Consider the following 12631-nt stretch of genomic DNA (forward strand, 5'->3'; position numbering starts at 1 on the left):
GGTATAAAGAGGCACCCTCTCTTTCAGAAAGGGCGTATAGAGTCACCCTTTTTCAGAAAGGGTCTAAAGAAGCACCCTTTCATTCAGAAAGGGTCTAAAAAGCACCTTTGCTTACAGAAAGGGTCAGAAAGGGTCTAAAGAAGCACCCTTTCTTTCAAAAAGGGTCTAAAGAAGCACCTTTGCTTACAGAAAGTGTCTATCGAAGCACCCTTTCTTTCAGAAAGGGTCTATCGAAGCACCCTTTCTTTCAGAAAGGGTCTAAAAAGCACCTTTGCTTACAGAAAGGGTCTAAAGAAGCACCCATTCTTTCAGAGAGGGTCTAAAGAATCACCTTTGCTTACAGAAAGGGTCTAAAGAAGCACCTTTGCTTACAGAAACTGTCTATCGAAGCATCCTTTCTTTCAGAAAGGGTCTAAAGAAGCACCCTTTCATTCAGAAAGGGTCTAAAGAAGCACCCTTTCATTCAGAAAGGGTCTAAAGAAGCACCCTTTCATTCAGAAAGGGTCTAAAGAAGCACCCTTTCATTCAGAAAGGGTCTAAAGAAGCACCCTTTCATTCAGAAAGGGTCTAAAGAAGCACCCTTTCATTCAGAAAGGGTCTAAAGAAGCACCCTTTCATTCAGAAAGGGTCTAAAGAAGCACCCTTTCATTCAGAAAGGGTCTAAAGAAGCACCCTTTCATTCAGAAAGGGTCTAAAGAAGCACCCTTTCATTCAGAAAGGGTCTAAAGAAGCACCCTTTCATTCAGAAAGGGTCTAAAGAAGCACCCTTTCATTCAGAAAGGGTCTAAAGAAGCACCCTTTCATTCAGAAAGGGTCTAAAGAAGCACCCTTTCATTCAGAAAGGGTCTAAAGAAGCACCCTTTCATTCAGAAAGGGTCTAAAGAAGCACCCTTTCATTCAGAAAGCGTTGATAGAAGTACACCTACGGTGGTATTCTATTCTATAGAAGACCCCTGCTGTGCTCTTCTATTCTATAGAAGACTAGGGATAGGATTTGCAGTTGAAAGTCTAAAAATCGTGGTCGACTTTTGGCTGGAGGGAAAATCGCATAATCGATTATCTTGTGATCGATTTTCGAGTTTGCTGCTGACTGGCGATTTACAGTTTTGGCGGTTTCACATTAGGCGTGTTCGTTTATTCAATAATTTGTACAAATTTGTACAATTCCATTAACTTCTTTTGAGCGACTACGCTCTTTTGTATTGTCCTGAAGAGTAAACGAACAGCATCCAGCAACAATTTGTACAAATTTTGCGTAAACGAACACACATATTTTCAAAAGAAAACTCGAAAATCGACGAATAATCGATCATAATCGATTTTCTGCGGTTATGAAAAAGTCGAAAGTCGAGTTTTATGACAAGTGAAATAATCGCCAGACCGAAAAATCGCATTTTTAGTTCTAGGTCAAAATCGAAAAGTCGAAAAATCGATTATTAGTTTTCATTACCTATCCCTATAGAAGACCCTTAAGGTGCTCTTCTATTCTATAGAAGACTCCTACGGTGCTCTTGTGTACTATAGAATACCCCTGCGGTCGTCTTCAATTCTATAGAAGAAGAATACCCCTACCGTGGTCTTCTATTCTATAGAAGACCCCTACGGTGGTCTTGTATTTTATAGAAGAACCATACGATGGTCTTCTATTCAATAGAAGACCCCTACGGTGCTCTTCAATTTTATAGAAGATCCCTACGATGTTCTTTTATTCCGCAGAAGTGCCCTACGGTAGTCTTTTATTCCATAGAAGACACCTGTGGTGTTCTTTTGTTGCATTGAAGACACGTACGGTTGCTTTCTATTCATTTAAACAAATTATGTTAACAACGATTTTCCATCCCTGACATGAAAGTCAACATGTGAAAAGAAAATAGAAATTAGTTTTGGCAATGCCGTTGTTTACATTCATTTGATAGAAGTACACCTACGGTGGTATTCTATTCTATAGAAGACCCCTGCTGTGCTCTTCTATTCTATAGAAGACTAGGGATAGGATTTGCAGTTGAAAGTCTAAAAATCGTGGTAGACTTTTGGCTGGAGGGAAAATCGCATAATCGATTATCTTGTGATCGATTTTCGAGTTTGCTGCTGACTGGCGATTTACAGTTTTGGCGGTTTCACATTAGGCGTGTTCGTTTATTCAATAATTTGTACAAATTTGTACAAGTCCATTAACTTCTTTTGAGCGACTACGCTCTTTTGTATTGTCCTGAAGAGTAAACGAACAGCATCCAGCAACAATTTGTACCAATTTTGCGTAAACGAACACACATATTTTCAAAAGAAAACTCGAAAATCGACGAATAATCGATCATAATCGATTTTCTGCGGTTATGAAAAAGTCGAAAGTCGAGTTTTATGACAAGTGAAATAATCGCCAGACCGAAAAATCGCATTTTTAGTTCTAGGTCAAAATCGAAAAGTCGAAAAATCGATTATTAGTTTTCATTACCTATCCCTATAGAAGACCCTTAAGGTGCTCTTCTATTCTATAGAAGACTCCTACGGTGCTCTTCCATTCTATGGCAGCCCCCTGCGGTGCTCTTGTGTTCTATAGAATACCCCTGCGGTCGTCTTCAATTCTATAGAAGAAGAATACCCCTACCGTGGTCTTCTATTCTATAGAAGACCCCTACGGTGGTCTTGTATTTTATAGAAGAACCATACGATGGTCTTCTATTCAATAGAAGACCCCTACGGTGCTCTTCAATTTTATAGAAGATCCCTACGATGTTCTTTTATTCCGCAGAAGTGCCCTACGGTAGTCTTTTATTCCATAGAAGACACCTGTGGTGTTCTTTTGTTGCATTGCAGACACGTACGGTTGCTTTCTATTCATTTAAACAAATTATGTTAACAACGATTTTCCATCCCTGACATGAAAGTCGACAGGTGAAAAGAAAATAGAAATTAGTTTTGGCAATGCCGTTGTTTACATTCATTTATGACGAATTAATTTGTATTATGACAATATACAAAGTCCCTGTTATGGTGTTCTATTGTTTAGAAGACCACTACAGAGGTCTTTTATAGAATAAAAGTGTCCTTCACAGTTGTCACAAATAATAATCATGTTAATTACAAACTTCCATCCCTGGCATGAAGCAAAACGGGTGAAAATAAATTAGAGTTGGCAATGCCGTCGTGTTACATCAATTTGTAAAAACCATGATAATAAACGTGATAATAATTTCTATTTTATCAACTACCTGTCACTGAGTTTGACAAGTTATAGAAATTTAGGTGATGCAAAACTGCATAAACGGAAAAATAACCGTTGTGATAAAAAATGAAAATGTACCAAATTTCCCGGCGTTTTATGCACTCTCTCTTCTTTGAAGAAAACTCTTATAAAATACACGAAAACAAATGCATTGCAGTGATTTATCCAATTTCCCGGAGAGTGTGGCGGCCGCCAGTATTGTGTGAGTGTGTCTGTGTGCGCGAGAGGGAGAGAGTGCCCAACCAAACAACCACTTAACGTCATTATGAAGTTGTTTTGCCACAGAAAACGGCCGCTGTGAGACACTGAGTATCGTTATTTTGCTTTTAGTTGACGGTTTCATTTCAAAAAGTAAGCACTGTTGTTAACGCGTCGTGAATTTTAACGTTTTATATTTTTATTTGGTTAAAACAAAAACACAATTGTTGGTAATTGCTTTGCTTTGTGTTTTTCTTTATTGTGATTTCATTATTTTGGTGTCGTCGTGGTTAACTTGTGAAGATAAAAACATCAGAAAATAAATTAAGCTTCAAAACGAAACGGTGGCTTAAAACATGAATAACAGAGTAGCCCCCCCAATAGAGGAGCAGTGTTAAGAAAATTAAAATAAAAGGAAATTCAGAAAACTACAACAACGTAACCAAGTTACTTAAACGGCGAAACATAAAAGAAACATAAAATTAAACAACATCACTCAAAACTAAATTTCATGTGAATAGATCCAAAAATTTGTGTAAATTGTAACAAATTAAAGTGAAAGTTGAGTTTTTTGTGATATTTAAAGTAAATAAAAATTCAAGGTGTTTTGTGTGAAAAATCATAAAAAACAACAAACAAAAATATTAAAAATCTCTCAAAAATTTTTTTAAAATAATATTTCCCAAAAATAATTCTTTTGCAATAAAACAAAATATTATTCTATTAAAAGCAAAAATAAAACAAAATATTCTTCTATTAAAAGCAAAAATAAAACAACAACGGACAGCGACTACCTGTTCCCTCCAAATAAAACCATACAACAGCAAGCAACAACAACAACAATATCAAGTTAAACAAGACGAAGGAAGGCATTCATTGTTGTACACAAAGAAAGGCGGGCAGGTAAAACGAGAAACACCGAAAAAAAATCCAACAAAAATTCATCAACCAAAACCGGCCAACAACAACATTAGTTATTATACCTATAATTGTGTACATAGGTGTAGTTTTGTTGTTGTTTTCTTGTCGTCATTGTGTGGTGCAAGCCCAACTAAACAAATCAAATATCTACCAACCAACATCAAAATCATTTCGTTAATTATAAATAATATTTCATGTTCTGTTCTGTTTTCTCCAACAACAACAACATAAGTGTACAAGTGTTTGTGTACCGGTCGGTAGGGTGATCATCATCATCATTAATTGTGTTCTTTTTTAATTTGAGTTAGTTTTTCTTCCTCCCTTCCTTCAAAGTGTCGTGTCAACAAACGAGAAACGAAGTTTGTTTGATTTGTGTTCCGAGAGAAATCCCTCCATCTGTTTTAAAGAAAGTGTAGTGCAATTGCAGCACCTGTGTTTTGTTTTTATAATAAGACAACAACCCCGGTAAAAAAAAAAAACACAACAACAACACCATCTAATGCAGTTGAAATTCTAACAAAGAAAAAAGAATCATCAAAAAAGCAATTAAAACGTAGACAAGCATCATCATATCTGAGAAAAAGAAGAAGAAGAAGATAAAAAAGGTTTGCCGGTTATTATAATTCTCACACCATTCCTACTGTGTTATCATTCTACTGCCCGTAAAACATATCGCCGTCTATCATCTCAGTTAGTTCATGACATTATCACCAACATAATTTTGTTAACCATTGTTGTTGCTGCTTTGTGTCATCATTCTCAGCTGTTAAAAAATCCTTGTACTCTCACCTCACTCACCTGTTTGAGAAGGAAGTGTGTGTGTTTTGTTGTTGTGTCCTAAAAGGGGAAATCAAAACCAGACAAGCAAACAACTAACAACTACTGTCAAAGTAAAGTGCAACTCATCACCCCCATCATTAACAAGGTTGCCAACTGTTGCTGCAGCAATAAATCGTCAAAAATAAGGTAAGTTTGTGATTTTTTTTAAAGGAATTTTATTAAAAATAACTAAAATAGAAAATAAATGAAAAATGTAGGGGAAAATTATGAAAAATGTATGGGAGAAAAAGAAAATTCGAAAAAGAAACAATTAAAAATGTTTTGTAACAAAAATTATGAAAAAAATTATCGGGTTAATAGTTTTACCATGAATTTTAAAATAAAGTGAATAAAAAAGTTAGTAAATAAAAGAAAAAATATGTGAAAAATTAGAAAAGTAGAAAAAGTAACAAATAATAACATAGACAAGAAACTTTAATCAAAAAGTTATGGAAACTAATTGGTCTGTTCCAGAACTGCAAGAATCTACTCATTTTCAATAAGTTTTTCCGATAACATAAAGGAAAAATTGTTATCGTAGTAAAAATTAGTAGATTCTTGCAGGTTCTGGAACAGAGCATATTATCAATTCTTAGTGGAACAAGTTACGATTATGGGCATCTCTTGGATCGGGTTAATATTTTCAACATGAATTTTTCAAATAAAATCAATAAAATAAAATTAAAAAAAATAATAGAAAAATTAAAAAAAAATGTGGAAAAAACGTGGGAAAATTGGGAAAAGAAACAAATAATAAAATAAACAAGAAACTTTTAACAAAAAGTTATGGGAAAAATTGGAAAATATTAGTGGAACAAGTTCCAATTAAGGGACATCTCCTTGGACAGGGTTAATATTTTTACAATGAATTTTAAAATAAAATCAATTAAATACGAAATATGTAAATCATAGAAAAATTAAAAAAATTTAAAAAAGTGTGAAAAATAGAAAAAGAAACAAATAAAAAAATTTTACCAAAAAGTTATGGAAAACAAAATTGTAAAATATTAGTGGAACAAGTGGTGTTTAGGAGCACCTCTTGGATTGTATTGGATTGATATTTTAACCAGCGTTATATAGTTTCCCTGGGGGAAGTCTATAATTCCCGAGATATTTGTCTTGATTTTTTGAAAATCGTTTGGAAGCAAAAAAAAAAATAATAAAAGAAAAATTAATGAAAGTAGAAATTCATAAAAATAAAGTGACCTTAAAAATTATCAGAAAAAAAAAAAATAATAAAATCTTAGTGGAACAAGTGTGGTTTAGGGACACCTCTCCGATCGGGGTGAAATTTTTACCACAGGCACGGTTTGTTATCCAGATCACAATGATACATAGATTTCCGGGGGAAGCACATACTACCTACTTTCCGAGATATGGGAATCGACTTTTTCGGAAAAGTTTTGAAAAAAGGGTGTATAAGAGTATCTTTTCATTTAGAAAGGGTGTATAAGAGAACCCTTTCATTAAGAAAGAGTGTATAAGAGCAACATTTCATTCAGAACAGGGTGTATAAGAGCATCCTTTCATTCAGGAAAGGTGTAAAAGAGCTTCTTTTCATTCAGAAAGTGTGTATAAGAGTATCCTTTTATTATGAAAGGGTATATAAGAGTATCATTTCATTCAGAAAGGGTGTATAAGAGCACCCTTTCATTCAGAAAGGGTGTATAAGATAACACTTTCATTCAGAAAGGTTGTATAAGAGCACCCTTTCATTCAGAAAGGTTGTATAAGAGCACTCTTTCATTCAAAAAGGGTGTATAAGAGCACTCTTTCATTCAAAAAGGGTGTATAAGAGCACCCTTTCATTCAGAAAGAGAGTATTAGAGCCCCCTTTCATTCAAAATGGGTGTATAAGAGCACTCTTTCATTCAGAAAAGGTGTAAAGGAGCACCCTTTCATTCAGAAAGAGAGCATAAGAGTATATAAGAGCATTATTTCATTCAGTAAAGGGTGTATAAGAGCACCCTTTCATTAAGAAAATGTGTATAAGAGCAACCTCTCATTCAAGAAGGATTTATAAAAGCTTCCTTTCATTCAGAAAGAGTGTATAAGGGTATATTTTCATTCAGAAACGGGGTATAAGATAACACTTTCATTCAGAAAGGGTGTATAAGAGCATCCTCTCATTTTGGAAAGGGTTATAAAAGCACCCTTTCATTCAGAAAGGGTGTATAAGAGCATTCTTTCATTCAGAAAGGTTGTATAAGAGCAACCTTTCATTCGGAAAGGGTGTATAGAAGTCCCTTTCATTAAGAAAAGGTGTAAAAGAGAACCCTTTCATTAAGAAAAGGTGTAAAAGAGAACCCTTTCATTCGGAAAGGGTGTATAAGAGCACCCTTTCATTCAGAAAGAGTGTATAAGAGCCCCCTTTCATTCAGAAAGTGTGTATAAGAGCATCCTTTCATTCGGAAATGGTGTAAAGAGCACCCTTTCATTCAGAAAGAGAGTATACGAGCCCCCTTTCATTCAGAAAGAGAGTATAAGAGCCCCATTTCATTCAGAAAAGGTGTATAAGAGCACCCTTTCATTCAGAAAGGTTGTATAAGAGCATCCTTTCATTCGGAAAGGGTGTATAAGAGCACCCTTTCATTACGAAAAGGTGTATAAGAGCACCCTTTCATTCAGAAAGGTTGTATAAGAGCATCCTTTCACTCAGAAAGGTTGTATCAGAAAGGGTGTATGAGAGCATCCTTTCATTAAAAAAAGTTGTATAAGAGCATCTTTTCATTCAGAAAGTGTGTATAAGAGCATCCTTTCATTTTCGAAAGGGTTATAAGAGCACCCTTTCATTCAGAAAAGTTGTATAAGAGCATCCTTTCACTCAGAAAGGTTGTATCAGAAAGGGTGTATGAGAGCATCCTTTCATTCAAAAAAGTTGTATAAGAACATCTTTTCATTCAGAAAGGGTGTATAAGAGCATCCTTTCATTTTAGAAATGGTGTATAAGATCATCTTTTCATTCAGAAAGAATGTAAAAGAGCACCCTTTCATTCAGAAAAGGTTTATAAGAGCATCCTTTCATTCAGAAAGGGTGTATGAGAGCATACTTTCATTTTAGAAATGGTGTATAAGATCATCCCTTCATTCAGAAAAGGTGTATAAGAGCATCCTTTCATTCAGAAAAGGCGTATAAGAGCATCCTTTAATTTAGTAGGGTGCATAAGAGCATACTTTCATTCTGAAAGGGTATATAAGAGTATCATTTCATTCAGAAAAGGTGTATAAGAGCACCCTTTCATTCAGAAAGAGTGTATAAGAGTATATTTTCATTCAGAAGAGTACATAAGAGTATTATTTCATCTGGAAAGGGCGTATAAGAGCGCCCTTTCATTCAGAAAGGGTGTATAAAAGCTCCCTTTCATTCAGAAAGGGTGTATAAGAGCATCCTTTCATTCAAAAAAGGTGTATAAGAGCATCTATTCCTTCAGAAAGGGTGTACAAGAGAATCCTTTCATTTTCAAAAGGGTTATAAGAGCACCCTTTCATTCAGAAAGGGTGTATAAAAGCATACTTTCATTCAGAAAGATTGTATAAGACCACCCTTTCATTCAGAAAGAGTGTATAAGAGCATCCTTTCATTAAGAAAAGGTATAAAAGAGAATCCTTTAATTCGAGAAGGGTGTATAAAAGCACCCTTTCATTCAGAAAGAGAGTATAAGAGCCCCCTTTCATTCAGAAAGTGTGTATAAGAGTACCATTTCATTCAGAAAGTGTGTATAAGAGCACCATTTCATTCAGAAAGGGAATATAAGAGTATCATTTCATTCAGAAAGGGCGTATAAGAGCGCCCTTTCATTCAGAAAGGGTTAAAAGAGCACCCTTTCAATAAAAAGGGTGTATAAGAGTATCTTTTCGTTTAGAAAGGTTGTATAAGACTATCTTTTTATTTGGAAAGGTTGTATAAGAGCACCCTTTCAATTAGAAAGGGTGTATAAGAGTATCTTGTCATTTAGAAAGGGTGTATAAGAGTATCTTTTCATTTGGAAAGGGTGTATTATAGTATACTCTCATTTTAGAAATGGTGTATAAGATCATCCTTTTATTCAGAAGGGTGTATAAGAGCATACTTTCATTCTGAAAGGGTATATAAGAGTACCATTTCATCTGGAAAGGGTGTATAAGAGCGCCCTTTCATTCAGAAAGGGTGTATAAGAGTATCCTTTCATTTAGAAAGGGTGTATAAGAGTATCTTTTTATTTGGAAAGGGTGTATAAGAGTACTCTTTCATTGAGAAAGAGTGTATAAGAGTATCTTGTCATTTGGGAAGGGTGTATAAGGTTATCTTTTCATTTAGAAAGAGAGTATAAGACTATCTTTTCATTTAGAAAGGTTGTATAAGAGCACCATTTCATAAATAAAGGGTGTATAAGAGCGCTCTTTCATTCAGAATGGGTCTATAGATGCACCCATTACCAAGTCGATGGACCAAAAACTTGTGATGATAACCTGTTGTCCTCACAATGGAAGATATCTTGCCCACAGATGATGATATCTGTCTACAGATATCATCTGTCCGTAGAAGAACTATAGGTCTTGCATCTTCAAAAGACTTTAAGAAAATCTTTAGACAAGTCGATGGACCGAAAGATGGAAAATCTTTAGAAAGAATGTAGTCTCTAAAAGTCCTTTTGGCGGTTATCTGCTTGTAAAACCTATTTTAGGAGTTACTTTGTTGCCGAAGGACCAAAAGTTAGTGATGATATGAATGTTATCCTCTCAACAGGAGCTACCTATACCGTATTTTCCCCCTAAGGAGAGACTTGACTAGACCCCTTCTAAACGAAAGGGTGCTTCGTTAGACCCTTTTCGAAAGAACTGGTGTTTCGATAAACCCCTTCCGAAAGAAAGGGTGCTTCATTAGACCCTTTGAGAAATAAATGTTGCTTCGTTAGACCCTTTCTGAAATAAGGGGTGCTTCGTTAGACCCTTTCTGAAACGAAGGGTCCTTCGTTGGACCCTTTCTGAAACGAAGGGTATTTCGTTAGACCCTTTCTAAAATAAGGGTGCTTCGTTAGACCCTTTGTGAAATAAAAGGTGCTTCGTTAGACCCTTTGTGAAATAAAAGGTGCTTCGTTAGACCCTTTCTGAAATAAAGGGTGCTTCGTTAGACCCTTTCTGAAATAAAGGTTGCTTCGTTGGACCCTTTCTGAAATAAAGGGTGTTCCGTTAGACTCTTTCTGAAATAAAGGGTGCTTCGTTAGACCCTTTCTGAAAGAAAGGGTGCTTCGTTAGACACTTTCTGTAAGAAAGGGTTCTTTTTTAGAACTTCGCTGATAAAAAGGGTGCTTCGTTAGACCCTTTCTAAAAGAAACGGTGCTTCCCTAGATCCTTTCTGAAAGAAACGGAGCTTCCCTAGATCCTTTCTGAAAGAAACGGAGCTTCCATAGATCCTTTCTGAAAGAAACGGAGCTTCCCTAGATGCTTTCTGAAATAAAGGGAGCTTCCCTAGATCCTTTCTAAAAGAAAGGGTGCTTCGTTAGATTCTTACTGAAAGAAATTTTTCGATTATATTTTTTTTCCTAAATTTTATTGAAATTATTTTATTAGTTCAGGAAAAAATTCCAATTATTATTTTTCTTGGTGGCATTCTTATAACAATTTCCACTACCCTGCAAAACACAAGCATTGCGGTTATAATCCCAAATCATAGCGGGAGGACACTGCATAACCATGAGAAAACCAAATCTGCACAAATAATAATAATTACAGTTGGTGGGGTGAGGGAAATAATCGACGGTGTGGGCTTGGCATTGTTCGCGAGGTGAGACGGAATTCAGCTAAAACACGGGGAGAGGGAAATTAAAATTCTTCTTTCTTTCTGATTATTGATTTCACTATCCTAACCTACCTGACACTGAACATTTTCCGGATAATCACATTTCCCTGTGATGGGATCAAAATGCAGAGTGTGAGAACAATGCATCGGAATGGCTTCACCATGATAGCACATAAAGTAATCGGAACAAGATTTGGGATGTTGTAGGAACACAATATTTGTGGGATGATCTTCGGAGGGACACTTGACGGCAGTGGTTGCTGTTGTGGAAGTAGCAGCGGGAGCAGCAGTGGTAGGTTTCGGGCTAGAACTTGTGCTTGTCGGCACTGCAGCAGAAGTTTGTATTGGTTTACTGGTTGAAGGCTTGGCGGTAGTAGGCATTACGGATGGAGATGGTGATGAAGCTGCCTGTGATGGTACTGGAGGCATTGGGGCTTCTGACACCACATTTGAAGGCAATTCAGCCTCCACTTCTGGCTGATTTGGCCGCTGCTCTTCTTCCTCCTCCCCCTCCTCCACTCCTTCCACTTCCTCGTCAACTTCCCCATCCTCTTCATCTTCCCCGGAATTTAATGGCTTTGCGGATTTACACACCTCTGGTCTAACATCACAGGTCTGTTCAATTTCCGAAAAATAGGGAGCATCATCTTCACATTTACCCACAAACGACTCATCGCCATAGCAGAAGATGTAACGTGAGCAACTATCCGGGCTGGTAATATAGAGATTATCTTTACCCTCACATTCGGGGAAAAAATCGCCAAGAACTCTTCCACATAGCCATGGTGTCAGGGCCAAGACGAAGCCGAACCAAACTGCTGGGGATCTTAACATTCTTCTAGTCACTCAATTGGCTGTTCTCAGGTGAAAAGGTTTGAAGAAACTAAAGAATTTGGCGTCTATGACTGTGATTCTTATTAACCCGACAATGTTTTGCTACCGCTTCTCAGGTGTTATCTCTGTAATTTGCTTAAACATGGGTAATTGGAAAACGGCGAAGCGGAGCGATATATCGAAGTTTAATTGACTTGCTTACACCTCGTTATCTGGTTGGTAGGTGTTTCATGGATAATGAAGAAGAGTTGAATGTCATGGCTTCTTATCTTAACTGCAGGCATTGAACTTTCCCAGACAAGAAATATTCACCTTGGATTTAAAAAAAAAATTAGAGGCCTCAAAACGTGGCCTCTAGGCGTGGATTTTCTAAAGAAAGAATTTTTAAGAGACCTCTAGGCGTGGATTTTCTGAAGAAAGAAGTTTTTAGAGACCTTTGGGCGTGGATTTTCTAAAGAAAGAATTTTTAAGAGACCTTTAGGCGTGGATTTTCTAAAGAAAGACTTTTTAGAGACCTCTGGGTGTGGATTTTCTAAAGAAAGAATTTTTTTAGAGACCTCTAGGCGTGGATTTTCTAAAGAAAGAATTTTTTACAAGCCTCCAGGCATGGATTTTCTAAAGAAAGAATTTTTTACAAGCCTCCAGGCGTGGATTTTCTAAAGAAAGAATTTTTTACAAGCCTCCAAAGCCCTCTAGGCGTGGATTTTCTAACGAAAGAATTTTTTACAAGCCCTCTAGCCGTGGATTTTCTAAATAAAGAATTTTTTACAAGCCCTCTAGGCGTGGATTTTCTAAAGAAAGAATTTTTTACAAGCCTCCAGGCGTGGATTTTCTAAAGAAAGAATTTTTTACAAGCC

The 12631-nt window shown here is 36.2% G+C and overlaps 2 protein-coding genes across 6 annotated transcripts in view; one reads left to right on the forward strand and one right to left on the reverse strand.

Moving 5' to 3' along the window:
* The first annotated feature begins 3547 nt into the window (after nucleotides 1-3547).
* Nucleotides 3548-12631, forward strand: part of nuf (rab11 family-interacting protein nuf) — a 278513-nt gene continuing 269429 nt past the window's right edge. For 3 of the 5 annotated variants that reach the window (XM_073981416.1, XM_073981417.1, XM_073981418.1), the window contains exons 1-2: nucleotides 3552-3651; nucleotides 4676-5308. The gene's annotated coding sequence lies outside the window, so the exon portion shown is untranslated. Of the gene's footprint in view, nucleotides 5309-12631 lie in introns of all 5 variants that reach the window. The other 2 variants (XM_073981415.1, XM_073981419.1) reach the window with 2 other exon arrangements.
* Nucleotides 10708-11774, reverse strand: LOC141403267 (uncharacterized). The gene is made up of 2 exons (XM_073985455.1): nucleotides 11013-11774; nucleotides 10708-10941 (listed from the first exon to the last, which is right to left on the reverse strand). The coding sequence occupies exons 1-2, from the start codon at nucleotides 11772-11774 to the stop codon at nucleotides 10708-10710; spliced, it is 996 nt and encodes a 331-aa protein (XP_073841556.1).

This window comes from Musca autumnalis, unplaced genomic scaffold (genome assembly GCF_047663935.1).
Source record: "Musca autumnalis isolate F117 unplaced genomic scaffold, ASM4766393v1 scaffold_4, whole genome shotgun sequence".
Lineage (NCBI taxonomy): Eukaryota > Metazoa > Arthropoda > Insecta > Diptera > Muscidae > Musca > Musca autumnalis.